This window comes from Misgurnus anguillicaudatus, chromosome 4 (genome assembly GCF_027580225.2).
Source record: "Misgurnus anguillicaudatus chromosome 4, ASM2758022v2, whole genome shotgun sequence".
NCBI lineage: Eukaryota > Metazoa > Chordata > Actinopteri > Cypriniformes > Cobitidae > Misgurnus > Misgurnus anguillicaudatus.
Window position 1 is genome coordinate 22,586,320 of NC_073340.2, and position 13,866 is coordinate 22,600,185.

The 13,866-nt window shown below is 37.3% G+C and overlaps 2 protein-coding genes across 7 annotated transcripts; both read left to right on the top strand.

The window, feature by feature from the left end:
• The first annotated feature begins 136 nt into the window (after positions 1–136).
• Positions 137–8,938, top strand: nbr1a (NBR1 autophagy cargo receptor a). 5 transcript variants are annotated; one of them, XM_055177001.2, is made up of 21 exons: positions 137–371; positions 802–864; positions 999–1,017; positions 1,129–1,151; positions 1,288–1,470; positions 1,635–1,715; positions 2,268–2,482; positions 2,644–2,763; positions 2,938–3,183; positions 3,431–3,590; positions 3,678–3,926; positions 4,032–4,160; positions 4,244–4,319; positions 4,421–4,525; positions 4,666–4,842; positions 4,922–5,053; positions 5,152–5,617; positions 6,332–6,414; positions 7,375–7,441; positions 7,736–7,835; positions 8,064–8,938. In XM_055177001.2, the coding sequence occupies exons 1-21, from the start codon at positions 270–272 to the stop codon at positions 8,241–8,243; spliced, it is 2,976 nt and encodes a 991-aa protein (XP_055032976.1). In that variant the 5' UTR covers positions 137–269; the 3' UTR covers positions 8,244–8,938. The 5 variants fall into 5 exon arrangements, with proteins under 5 accessions (XP_055032976.1, XP_055032978.1, XP_055032977.1 ...); XM_055177003.2 differs by having other exon boundaries at positions 4,666–4,833; XM_055177002.2 differs by having other exon boundaries at positions 1,638–1,715.
• A 1,106-nt stretch (positions 8,939–10,044) lies between these two features.
• On the top strand, positions 10,045–13,487 carry tmem106a (transmembrane protein 106A). 2 transcript variants are annotated; one of them, XM_073866990.1, is made up of 8 exons: positions 10,045–10,203; positions 11,107–11,307; positions 11,391–11,448; positions 11,600–11,759; positions 11,846–11,986; positions 12,215–12,258; positions 12,582–12,635; positions 13,127–13,487. In XM_073866990.1, the coding sequence occupies exons 2-8, from the start codon at positions 11,184–11,186 to the stop codon at positions 13,239–13,241; spliced, it is 696 nt and encodes a 231-aa protein (XP_073723091.1). In that variant the 5' UTR covers positions 10,045–10,203; positions 11,107–11,183; the 3' UTR covers positions 13,242–13,487. The 2 variants fall into 2 exon arrangements, with proteins under 2 accessions (XP_073723091.1, XP_073723092.1); XM_073866991.1 differs by having other exon boundaries at positions 10,046–10,203; positions 11,125–11,307.
• Positions 13,488–13,866: the final 379 nt, after the last annotated feature.

Below are 13,866 nucleotides of genomic sequence, written 5' to 3' on the forward strand. Positions count from 1 at the left end.
ACAACATAATTCAATGTAAAATATACAGATTTTGGGTTTAGATAGCCTCATATTTATCTGTATGAAACTTTACAAACAATAAAAAAAATATATTTTGTAAAGCCACAGTAAAGATGAAACACTTCCTGTCACGTGTGTTGGGGGCGTGTACGATTCCAGCGATGTAAACAACAACGCAAAAGACAAGTCTGACAGTATTGACACCAGTACGGGCATTCAGATCGTCACATCCCCGCATCAAACGGTTCATCTGACTTTGGCTCACAGTCATGAACCTCCCCGTCACTGTCAAAGTGAACTTTAGGGGCAATGTGAAGAAATTTCCCGTCTTGGACACGAACAAAGCACAGTGGGATACTGTAGAGGCCTGGGTAAGGAGTCATTAAGCCTTGCTAGGTGGCGTTTATGTGGGGACGTTTAGATTTTTGTTCTTGGAAGGCCGAGGTAGCCGAGGCCTACATAAATAAACCTTAATCGGGATATAAGACGTTTAAACCTAAGTCGAGACACATGATCCTATGATAGCAGCTATGGTTTAACACATCAAAAGGATCATACGTCCAAATACACTAAATATTATTGAATCATAACAAAATGTGTGTCATTAGGTTTTTGACCTTTGTGTTCGAACATAAATCAGATTATAGGTTGTAAATAAAGTGTAATTTTGGAAAATATTTCATTTTCACTTTGATCTACTGTATTGTCTGTAAATCTTCGATGTCAATATTTGTCGTAATGTACAGATTGTAATTATGTTTTTTGATTAGCTGACAGTAGTTTCGTCTTTATGATATCTAGATCAAAACTACATTTGGCTTGATTCATTTCCAAGTGAAATATTTTGATGAGGACAATGAGGAGGTAAATAATGTTTCTTAATGCGTTTATTATTTGAATTTATGCAATATTTATACAGGTTACAGTAATGAATTATTATTATTATTATTTTATGAGTCTTCTATTGACATTGTCCTCTCTTATGTTTACCTTTACAGGTGTGCATAAACAGTCAAGGTTTGTATTAAGCATAAAATACAGTTCCAAATATGTTACTTGTGTAATGTGACAATATTAATGCATAATAAACATTAAATATTGTTTTTATTATTGGTATCAATATTACAGATGAATACACAGAAGCTCTAAAGGTAAATTTGAAAATAAAAATTATCTTGTAATATTTTGTGTGATTTGTGTTGTAGCGCTATGATGAAGCCCCGTCCTTAATTTATTTATTATATTTTTGGTACAAAAGTTTTTACTTTCTTAATGTTTCCCATTCAGAGTTCATTTAAACAAAGCAACCAGCTACATATGAATGTGTATAAGATGAAAGGCCAAGCAGAGGGTGGTGCTGTGAAGACGGATCTAAAGGAACTAAAGATCGATCCCAGACCAGCTCCTCCATATCGTGCAAGGGTTAAAATGGCAGATAAAGAGACCCAGGTGACCCCCGAGCGGGAATCTGTAAGCCCTTTACATTTTTAATCTTAAAAATTGTGTGTAATTAGACATACTGTATGCAAAAAATGGATATTTATTAATATAGTGCAAGCTATATAAAATAATACTATAAAAATAATACTCAGGCTTAATTTTGACTAAAACCTTACATTTTTATTTTAATTAAGCAGGCCGTTGCAAAGGAAAACAAAGGGATGAAAACTGAAGAGGAAGCAGTCCCAACATGGTTTAAGTCTTACATGGACAGGGTATGGTCCTTATTATTTAAATAACAAAAATTTGGAGAAACCGCATGTCTCTTAAATTCTTATTTTTGTGTTTGTGTTTCCAAACTGCTTTTTATGCCAGATTTATCCCACAGAAAGTTGTGTTATGGTCACGAAAAATTTGTACCTTGAGCACGAATGTCTTTTTCGTGTTACTCACATGAATTTCTATACATAGTTTTTCGTGTCCGTGGCATGACTTTTTTCGTTTCATTTTATGTAATGTTTTCTCATTGTTTTTTTCCCTATTTTTTTACCATTGTCGCTTGGAGTTAGAATCACTTTCGGTTACATTTTTAGACATCCTAACCCAAACCCCAACTCCAGGCGAGAATGATTTAAAAATAGGAAAAAAAGAAGAAAACAATACATTAAATGACATGAAAAAGAAAGTTGTGCCATGGACACAAAAAACTATTTATCGAAATTCGTGCTGAAGACATGGAAAAAAAGCTGGACACGAATAAATATATAAAATTTTTTGTGACTATAACACGACTTGCCGTGATATCATTTTGTTTCATGAATTTTCAGTTTAAAGACCAAGTTGTGCGGGAGGTGGTGGACAGGATGTGTAGTGAGTTTTCTGGCCAATGTTGCACACACAAAGCCTCAGATCCTCCTGCAGAGGAGCCAAGCACCTCCGGTACTCAGAAAGCAACCAGCTCCACAACACAAAGAGCCTCCAGCTCGACTCCAAACTGCAGTAGCTGCAAAGGACCAGCCACCGGTGGAGGATATCAGTGCAGGTAAGAACGTCCTGAAGCTTTATCAGGTTCTTGAAATGTTTCCGAGATGCACGCTGATAACTTTAGTGCTTACTGTGTCAACATGCAATGTTTATGGGATAATCAAGTGATCAAAGGATATCAAATCTAAGTCCTTAAACTTTTTCTCTTTCTATATACAGTGTCTGCCCATCTTGTATCTTATGTGAGCCCTGCAGTCATAAACACGACCCCAGCCACAACCTAAAGAGAACAAGGACTCCATTGTCTGTTCCTGAACGTGGAGTCACTCCAGAACCCAGGCAAGCCAAAATAAATGCTTTTGGCTAATTTAATACTAAAGAAACCTTCAGAATTTTGTGTGGAGGTTTTTGTAGTTAAAGCACAAAGGTCACGGGTTTGAGCCTCCTTTGGTATTCAAATGGTGCACTGTAAGTCGCTTTGGACAAGCTTCACTTTGTCTCATTTTCACCCAGGTTTCTGAGGCGGGGTGACAGGACAGTGCGTAAGGCAGAGAGGCAGCGGCTGAAAGCTGAGAGGAGGCAGTTGAAGGCAGAGGTGAAGGAGATCAAGAAGAAGCTGCGGCTGGAGAAGAGAGGTCTGCTGTGGAGTGGAGCCTCCAATGGGACCGGCACCTCGGGCCTTGCCCCTGCTCCCGCCCCGACTCTAGGACCAGCACCTGCTTCGGCCCTGTGCCCAGACCCTCAGACTTCCAGTCCAGAGTAAGGGCCACACTGAGAGGGGTCAGGGCTGGGTGACCTACCTACCCAGCCCAGAACAATCATTTTCAAGATTATCACATTGTCTGTTATAGTTGAGTTATCGCTGGCAAGTGGATGGAACTACCTCAAAATGCACCTGCTGCCTTTATGTATTACGTCCTTTTTTGCTTTTTTTGATATGAGCTTCAAGGAAAAGACAGACGCTGAAACAAAGCTGTTCTGACAATCCTCTGTGCACTCAAACCAGGGGTCCCAAGGTCTCCTGCTCCACCTTGGTGCCCACAATGACTGCCTTGTTTCTGGATGAGAATCTACCAGATGGCACATGTCTGGAGCCGGGCACCAAGTTCATCAAGTACTGGAAGATGAGGAACACTGGCAACATCAGCTGGACCTCTGATACCAAGGTACTTAAATCCAACAGACATTTCAGAACCTTCTAGATGTTCCTGTCGTATATGTTGCAGTTTTGCACTGTATGTTTGTCTTTTCAGTTGAAGTTTATGTGGGGGAACCTGACCCTGAGTTCTCGGGAACAGAAAGAGGTTGCGGTGCCCTTTCTGCAGCCGGGTCAGGTCGGTGTGGTGAGTGTGGCGTTTGTCGCGCCCCTTCTGGAGGGCACCTACACCTCTCACTGGCGCCTGGCACACTGCGGGGTGCAGTTTGGACCGAGAGTGTGGTGTAGCATTGTAGTGGTGCCAAACTCAGGGCAGAAACTCAGCTCTCACTGCACCAAATCACTGGTGAGTCCAATTTTCTGAAATATCGACTGTTAAATATGCATACAACAAAGTGTACCTCGTAAGGTAGTTAATAAATATTAAAAATATTTAATTATTTATTTGTAGAGGACTGATCTATATCTTATGGGGAAAGAGGGGATGTTCTGGTCAGGCACCAAAAACTGTGATGCTCAAGTGTCTACTAGTTCCAGGAGAGAATACTGCATCCCCTCTGTGGACTTACTAACAGCACAGGTGGGTATCGCCGGACACAAAAAACACTTCTGTATCATGGATGTGTAATGTGTTTGTTCATTGATGTGTGCCTTGTCATTCAGGACCTGTTGTCCTTTGAGCTGTTGGATATAAATATTGTGCAAGAACTGGAGAAAGTCCCAGCCAACACTCCAGTTGGTAAGGCCTCATTTCATTTGTAATTATGTAACACATCCTCAGGGTCGTGCAAATAATTAGACCAGCCTTATTTTTTATGATTTATTTTGTCTTCTTCTAAGATATGACCCAATCTCCTCCCCCTCATCACGGATCTTCATTTGGAAAGCACGGAACGGGACCGAGCAAAGTCAAAGCTGGACGTTTGGGCGGGAAAAAAACTCAAGGTTAGAGAATTGAAGCATCCCGATCTGGAATGGTCACAGCTCCATAGTTATAATTATTATAAGTTCTTCTCATCCCATATCGCAGTATACTGCCTATATATAGTCTGTTTTTATGAACTTGTGGCTTGTTTTCTCTCAAGTGTTGCCGCCTCAGAGACAAAACGATCTCCAGGACATTCCAGCCAATGAAGAAGGAGATGAAGACATCAGTGGGACGCAGTTTGTCTGCGAGACTGTTATTCGTTCACTAACTCTGGAGGAGGAGCCAGAGCGCAAGCCTAAGCGCAGGGCTCGGCCCAATTTAAGCAAGACTGACAGTAAGCTTCAGTTTGTTTCATTAATGCTTATAGTTTTTTATCACTTATTTGTTAATTCTGGCTGTAATTTTTTTTACAGTTCATGACACTACCCGCATTCAGGAAAGATTGTCGCTGATGAAGAATGACAGACCTTTGCCAATCGTTAATAGACCTGAGGCTCCACCCCCTATACCAAAGCCAGTCATAACAGAAGAGCCGGTCATGCCAGGTAATTTTTTGCATGTACCACCTTGCTGAATGTACCTAGACATGCTCTGCTTTCGAGTTATATGGTTTTCAATTCCAAAACATGTGGTATTACCGCAGTATTTTCAGAGGCCTTGATTGGCTCGAATGAGAACATCTACACCGACCCAGCGGCACAGGAGGAGAACGAAGAGGAAGTGGAGCAAAAGGCACATGGAAATGATCATGAGAAAGAGGAAGAAGTGGGAGAGTGGGATGAGGTGAGCAGCCAGGTGTCCTCTGCCTCATCAGAGGACTACATTGTCATCCTGCCTGACTGCTTCGATACTTCCAGGCCCCTGGGAGAATCGATGTATAGCTCAGCAATGTCCGAGAGTGCAGTCCCTCTCCCCAACCAACCGGAGGCGCCACAAGTCCAGAGCACCACCGAAGGAGAGACTGAAGAGACCACCCTTGTTCCAGCTCTTCAAAATAGCCTGAATAAGATGCTCTGCACTTCTCAGATACTGGACACCCCTCCTCTAATTCCAGAGGTGGTACCTCCTTCCATAACTCTGTCACCAGCTCCAACTCTTCGATCCCACAGGTAAAAATGAAAAAAAGAGCTCATTATTTTCTTAACTCTTTCCCCGCAATTGACGAGAGAAAAAGAAAGTTTTTCCGACAATCCATATTTCAGCTATTATCCAACAGGTGGCACTCTTACCCAACTTATAAAACCCGGAAGTATCCCCTAACTGTGGGTTTACACCAGATGCGAGTTCAACGATTTGCGCGAGTAGATTACATACAAAGTAAATGCAAAGACGCGATCAGACGCGTCCTCGCGTGGGGCGATGCGAATGACGCGATATGGATGGCACTTTTGGCGTGAAACACGTCTTCGCCCAAGTTGAAAATATTAAACTCGAGCGAAAAATTTGCATGACACGAAGTTAAATCTCACTTCGCGTTTGGTGTAAACCCACAGTAAGGGAAAACAGTTCAAACTAAAAATTTTGTATTTTGGAAGAAACCTACCCATATTTGTGAGGTGATAAAAAGAAAACATATAAAGGTAGGAAAAAAACGGGGTTGTTTGAAAGCAGAGGGTCTGGTTCTTTCATTTGATATATTGTATGTTTATATATTTAAAGAGGAACATTTTCTGGATTAAACTTTTTTGAAAATCATAAAAAATGATGGTGCTGGCAACTTTTTTTTTTTTAAAACGTTGGCAGGGAAAGAGTTAATAATAATAAATAATGCAAAAACTGTAATATGTTGTTAACTATTAATGATTTTTTTTTAACTATTAAAGATCGGTGAGATCTCATGATCTTGAGTTGGCACCAGGGACCTCTGAAGAGAGCACATCATGCCAGCGTGATGATGACACAAGTGGTGAGTTGTCAGTCATGGAAAAATATATTTAAAGGAATAGTTTACCCCAAAATAGAACATTTTGTCATCATCTTCTCATCGTCATGTTGTTCTAAATCTGTATGAATTTATTTTTTCTGATGAACGCAAAAGAAGATATTTTGATGGATGATGGTGGGCACACAGCTGATTGTAGCCATTGACTTCCATAGTAGGAAAAACAAATACGATAGAATTCAACGGGTACCGCCAACTACGTGCCGTCTTCATTTATCAAAATATCTTCTTCATAATTTATTACATTACTTCCATAATATTCGTTTTTTCTACTATGGAAGTCAGTGGTTACAATTAGCTGTGTGCTTAAAGGAAAACACGACAGTTTTTCAATATTTTACTATGTTCTTATCTCAGATTAGATGAATTAATACATACCTACCTTTTTGAATGCGTGCACTTAATCTTTGTACAGCGCCTCATAAATGTGTTAGAATTTAGCCTAGCCCCATTCCTTCCTATGGATCCAAACCAAAATGTTATTTTGTCCCACCATACTTACTCGTGTTTGGTGACTTCTAAATTCATCCCTGTTTGGAGCCATAGGAATAAATGGGGCTAGGCTAAATGCTAACACATTCATGAGGCGCTGTACAAAGATTAAGTGCACTTATTTAAAAAAAGATAGGTATGTATTAATTTGTCTAAGTTGGGGTAAGAACAAAGTAAAATATTGAAAAAAGTGGTGTTTTCCTTTAACATCATTTATCAAAATATTTAAAATAAAAGGTTTAAACAACAAAGGATTTGGGTGAACTATCCCTTTAAGTATCTTTTGAAAACGTTTTATTTTATTTGTACTCTCATTTATTTGTACTTCTCAAATATTAATTTTGGACCATGATGTATGTCATGTGATATTTTGAAAGTGGTTGTGTAGTCTTGAAAAGTTTGTTTCAGAATTATGTGTCTGCTTTGCCTCAGGTTGCGTAACAGCTCATTCAGAGGCCCATGTTAGTGCCTTTGAGACCTGCAGCTCCCAGGATCTCAGGTAAAACCAAATAATCCACGTTTTCACTTCCAAACATTACAAGTGTTAAAATATAGTAAACATAGCCAAGTTTCAAGATAAAGTTGTTTGACTGCAACCACAAAGGAAGTGGCTCTGCAGACATTTCAGGTTTCACTTTTATTATAGTGTGGTTAGCAAAAAACTTATCTTGGCATGTCATGTAACAGATGCACATCTATAACAATATTGCTGAGTAAAACATGTTTGCTCTCTTCCTCTTGTTTCACAATCTCTACAGTCATCAATATTACGCACGCTTTTGTTTTTCTGCAGGGTACGTAACGGTGGGCTGACAGAGGGGCTGGTAAAGGGAGCGCTTTCTGTGGCCGCCTCTGCTTATAAAGCTCTCTTCACAGGCCAGAGCACACCTCAGGTACATTTTTTTTCACTAACACAGAATTACATTAATTTTTGATGTATGTTGCATTTATCTAAAGTGACTTACAGTGCATTTGAGGTGTACTATTCATTTGTTTGCGAGAAATTGAACATACAAGCCTGCTATTGCTAGCTCCATGTTTCATGCACTTTATTCATTCTCATATTGGTCATCACTGAACTTTGCATGCGAGTGATTTTCAACATGCTCATTCACTTACAGCGGCCTGCCGTTGACCCAGCGTGTGAGGATGCCTCATTGATGGTGGTATTACAGGAGATGGGCTTTAGTAACCAGCTGCTGAACCAGAGGTTACTGAGAAAGCATCACTACAATTTGCTGGATGTGGTCAGTGAGCTAGTGCAGTTGACTGACAGCGAGTGGCATATCTCGAGACACTAGGAAGTACCATGGCAACCTCAATGAGTAATTGAAAAATAAAATTGTAAATGATTTCATCGTGTCGCAGCAATCTCTGCAGGAGCTGGATGGTGTTAAACGCTTCTAATGTTCTTAGAGAAATACGTAGTATGGACCCTTAAAAAGGGTCTACTTATAATAGCTGCTATGATGCAATTACGTGATTGTATACTTTTAATGTTTATAAGACGTAATGAATGGGGTAACAGCATATGGTTTATTTAGCAGTCTTTATTGCTATCTGTGCCCTACTGACATGTATAGACTTCTATTAGAAAGGCTTCAGGTATCTTTTGTACTGCTCGATAAGCTAAGCATAATTTGAGAAGGTGTCCTGAAAGTTTTAGTTTGTTTGGACACTTTTGCCTCCTAGAGGAAGGGAAAAACTATTGCCTGTGTTGATTTGTTATTTGTCACAGTGACCTCTATATTTGTATAGCTTATTTTTGATCACATTAATTAAGGTGTTTGGCTATTAAACTTATAGGAATGTGTGCAATGAGATTTTTTTCGTCATGCTTGACAAAACCAGTGATGGAGTAGATGAAGTTTTTGCTAGGCATCATTTATGATCATCTTTGTTATTTTCATGTGCTACCAATGTATTACTATCAGCTCAAGGCTTATCAGTGGCTTTTGGTGTCCAACACAGTGAATAAAAAAACATTCCATATGAACTTTTGTTGGAATTTTGTGTTCAGGACGTGATGGATTTTATCTACACATGGTATTTGCTTATACAGCACCATGAATCATTTGCTTTTGTTCAAATTGCCCCAAACAAAAGGTTAATGTACAAACATCTGAACTGCTGAAACAGTGGAATGTTCTAAAGGTTAAAAGCGTTATTCCTAAACTCAGCTTCCTCTAAAGAGGACAGGAACTAAGCACAGTTTTGTTTTTAACCCTTCTGTTTTTCCTTATTTGAGATTTTACACTTTCGTTTTATGAATATCAAAACCAGTCAAGACAATAATAATGATTCTTATTTGACTATGTTTTAATACGTTATATACTAAAACTATGGAATAACACAAATGTAACTATGATCACGATATCACCATTAGATTATAAGATTATAAACCAGTTTAAAAAGATTATTCTATTCACTCTCAGAAAAAAAGGTAAAAAAGTACCTTTTTGTCACTGGGATAGTACCTTTTAAAATATCCTTATATGTACTATTTAGGTATAGATGTGTACAAAAGTGTACTTTTTTAAAGTACTTTTTTGCATAATATATGAGTTTGGGCTGTGTGTAAATATTATGTATATTTAAACACACACACATACATATACATTTAGGAAATGTTTTATTTACATATTGTTTTTTAATCTATATAGAATATATAAATAAATAAATAGATATACATATATAAATGTTTTTTAAATACATACATGAATGTGCGTGCAGTGCATTTATATATACATAATAATTATACACAGCACAAACTCATATGTTATGCAAAAAATACTTTTTTATTTTGTATGAGATTAATCTAGATTAATCTATGCCTAGCACTAGTTTTTTTAAAGATCAACTAATTTTAGATATTTAGGGTCATTAGAAACATTTAAATGTACAGTAGTGTACACCATAACATATAAACATAGGACAGTGTACTATATAATAAACTTTATAGTGTAAATGTAAATCCCACAATTTGTATTACATTACAAAAATACATTATTAAGATTTTGTTGCATTTGCTTTGTCCACCAAACAACTTGAAGACATAATGGAGGCATGCAATACAAATGGTGACCGCAGGGGGACGACATCGAACAGTTGAAGATCAAAGGAGGAAGTAGCACCCGACGCCACAAGTCTTCAAGTCGCATGATGAGTGTTCAACTAAGTTAACTTAAGCGACGAGTGATAATAGTCGACAGAAAAAAATCAAGTCAAGATATCAAGGCAGAATGTTTCGATAGTTTCACGGTAGGTGGAAGATTGCTTTGTTGACATTTGACATGAACAGGTTTTGTAATGTTATGTTACGACGAGTGTTTACATGAAGGAAAAGTTCATCCCGTCTTGTGGTTTAAAACATTCAATCATCGTCATGACGCTATGACATTGTATTATGGTTATTTGTTGTTTCTTTTTAACATTATGGCGACGTCTCAAAACGCAAAAAACCTGCTAACGTTATTTGCATCGTCACATGAGCATTCCTAATCAGTGACAGCTGTTCACTATTGAGACATAGCACATATCTGTACATTTTTACACATTTTAAAGTAGACCGTAAGTGATCTTCCTGCCAATAAAACAACTTTCACGGAAATGCAAATGTACTTAATGGTTGTAATAGGAAGTTTATTGGTTTTAATTGAAGTTAGTAGTTGGGTTTCTCCTGGTAAAGTGTTGGAATCTAATGGTTGGTTGTTATCTGATAGATGGGAAACATAGGGGGATCAAGAGAATTATTAAATCCTACTGGAATAAGGCCTAAAACACACTTTTTAATGGTTTTCATACATAAATCTTTGATAATTGAAGCCATTAGAATTTGAAGATTTCTTCAAATGTTTTTTTCTGCAGGCACCAAAAAATATTTTAAATTAAAACTAAAGCTGGTGACATGCTGACTTTTGTGACACAATATGGGAATATGACCATAATAAAAGATTTAGGTTTTCCGTAGGTTTTTTAGCTTTTTGGCCAAATTATTGAACTTTGCCATGTTTTATAATGGCGTGTAAATTCTTTGGACATCGATTTGGAGTTTTACTGTTCTTTTTACTGTGTTACTGTAGTTTTACGAAGATGTTTTACAGTTATGTTTAACTAGATCAATACAAGCTTTATGATGCTAACCATGCACTGTACCTATAATAGACAGGGTCTCTTCTTTAGGGTGGAGGCCTTTGGATTTAATCACATTAGATCCAACATCATACTGAAAATAGACCATTATGACCCAAAATAAATATGGAGATAAACGGAGGCTTTCTAAATGGACGGACTATGGGAGTATTAATGGGGAAGGACAGTCGGATCCATGCCCTACCTGCCAGGGTACCGGACGTATACCGCGAGGTAAGAATTTTCTCTTTATTTCTGATTTTATTTTTCTGTTGTTAAGCAAAAACCCTTATCCTCTCTTTTTATAACATCTTCAGGTCAGGAGAACCAACTCGTGGCTGTCATTCCTTGCAGTGATCAAAGACTAAAACCTCACCACACGTGAGTATCACACGGATAAGTTGACTTATGCAATACCCAGTGAGGGATCAATAAAGCATACTTTATTGCACATTAAGAGTGTGTTATTGTATTATTGGCACTTCATTTTATTCTAAGGTGAATGTGTATAACATGATTTAGTGTCCCACACGAAACTGTACGTGTGCATATCCGTTGGGCTTTGCCTTCTGATCTGTGCTCTGATCCTGTTTTTCCTTTTTCCACGGAGCATTGACATGTCACCCGTGGAACTACAGTCATCTATGGTCTATTTCACTCCAGATAAAGTAAAAATGGTGGTCACTGTAAGTGAACTTGAGCAATAATCACACTTTAAGACTTTTTTATGTTTTTTTATAAGCCTTGCAATTTCCTGTCTCTCTGTTTTCAGAACAAACTCAACATCACCAATCATAACTTTGTTAGTATTCTGGCTAAAGATCTTAATGTGCAGGCACTGATTTTAGAAACGGTGGTTGGCAAGACCAAGTTCCTCAATGTGACCATACTCCCTCCTAGATCACAGAAGACGGTAAAACGTTGTTATTAACTGTTGTACAAAATGTATAACATTTAAGTTTTAAAATGTTCTTGAATGCATTATACAAGACATGGCAAAACAACAAATGGGAACAAAATGCTAAATGAATCGGAAAAAAATCTTTTGTAAAGATTTGCTTTGCTTTTTGTATTGTTGTAATGACAATTACATATAAATTTAAACTAATATAGTTTTTAAACATCATTTTACCTTTCACAGATCACAGTTGTTTCGGACATTGCTATTGAAGACAAAGGCCTTAAGTGAGTAATGCTACAATCAATAATAAATAAAAAATAAATGAATCAATATGTACCATATATTCGACCCTGCCTTTGAACTCCAGGCTAAAGTTTCATAATCTAATCAAATTTTTATTTCAGTTGTCACAGAATGTTCTTTACATTTATATAATGTAATGTATGTTTTCACAAACAGGGTCACGTGTGTTACAGTTCATTTAAATGTATTACTGCATATTGTTTCCCAGCTGTTCCAATACACTTAGACATCATGTAGCGGCTCTATTGCATAAAATATCCATACAACCTTATGTAATGTCAATAAACTTTCATTTAATTTACAGTAATTACTGCAAATCAGCCACCATTCAGATTCACACCTTATTCTTGCATTTGCAGTAAGTATTCACCTGCACCCTGCAAACATACTTTAACATTACTTAAGCATGACGACTCATTGAATGTATCTATCTATCTGTTTAGCAAAGTTTTAATGTCCATCCATATTTATTTTTCACTCTTTTTTTAAGATACAAACAGAAAATACAGGTACACAAAATTAAGTCCTGAAGTCATTCGATTAGAATTAGAATTAGGATTTAATTTAATTTAGGCTTAAGAGATCATGCAGCTGCCTGCTATTGCTCAAGTCGAAGGGGAGTTTACCCCAAATACTTGACACTTCAGCTTATACTTTTATACTGTTTTAACACGACATAAACATTTCCTGTATTTTCTGGTTGTATTCTAATAAAGAGACTGAGAAATAATTATATATGATCACTATACAATTGCAAAAACAACAAATCTAATGATAGCATGGTGGCCTAAGACTTTATGCACAGTACTATATACTGTAATAATGTTAAATCCTTTTTGTTTTCTACAGAATGACTATCAACGTCTCCTACTTGTCCCATTCAGAACAGATGTCTACAGATGCCTATGAATATATTGACTGTGGAGTGAATTCTACTATCCCTCATAAAGTCCCTTTGCTTTGAGACAATTGCCAAAGTTTGTCTTTAAATGCCGATGCCATAAAATCCTAACAATATTTAGTCCGCTTTAAAAATGCTTGTCATTTTGTTCCATAATATCAGCATTCTTGCATTTAAACTGTTGACTATATCGATTGTAACATATCAGATCATACTATTTAAAAGTGACTGGAATTGTTTTTGTAAATAATATAATATAAACTTGTTTTTAAAAATTGCACATTATTGAACATTAAAATTTCTATTTAATTCTTTGTGTTTAAAATTTGTAAGTTACTATACAAGATCCAATCAGAGCCTTTCAAGCAATTTTATTTGAATTTGGATTGCAAAGACATACAGATGGTTTATGATTAAAATACAGATCTTTATCTGTGACGTTGGTTCTGCCCATTGGTCTGGCCCTCATCTTCACCATTGCTGGGAGTACTGTAGGGACTGTCAATAAACTGTCAAATCACTGCACTATAATACAGTACATTGGACTATACAGCAGATGGACAAAATAATAAAACTGTTCATCAAATAGTATCAGCACTTTTGAGTACATTAACACAGTGGTTCCCAAACTTTTTCAGCGTGCGGCCCCCCTTGTGTACGGTGCATTCCTTCGAGGCCCCCCAAAAGA

Coding starts and splice junctions, on each gene's coding strand:
- nbr1a (XM_055177001.2), top strand. CDS start 270: ATGAACCTCCCCGTCACTGTCAAAGTGAACTTTAGGGGCAATGTGAAG. Junction 5,618..6,331: donor CCAACTCTTCGATCCCACAG/GTAAAAATGAAA, acceptor TAACTATTAAAG/ATCGGTGAGATCTCATGATC. Junction 7,836..8,063: donor CAGGCCAGAGCACACCTCAG/GTACATTTTTTT, acceptor ATTCACTTACAG/CGGCCTGCCGTTGACCCAGC.
- tmem106a (XM_073866990.1), top strand. CDS start 11,184: ATGACCCAAAATAAATATGGAGATAAACGGAGGCTTTCTAAATGGACG. Junction 11,308..11,390: donor TACCGGACGTATACCGCGAG/GTAAGAATTTTC, acceptor TAACATCTTCAG/GTCAGGAGAACCAACTCGTG. Junction 12,259..12,581: donor ATTGAAGACAAAGGCCTTAA/GTGAGTAATGCT, acceptor TTTAATTTACAG/TAATTACTGCAAATCAGCCA.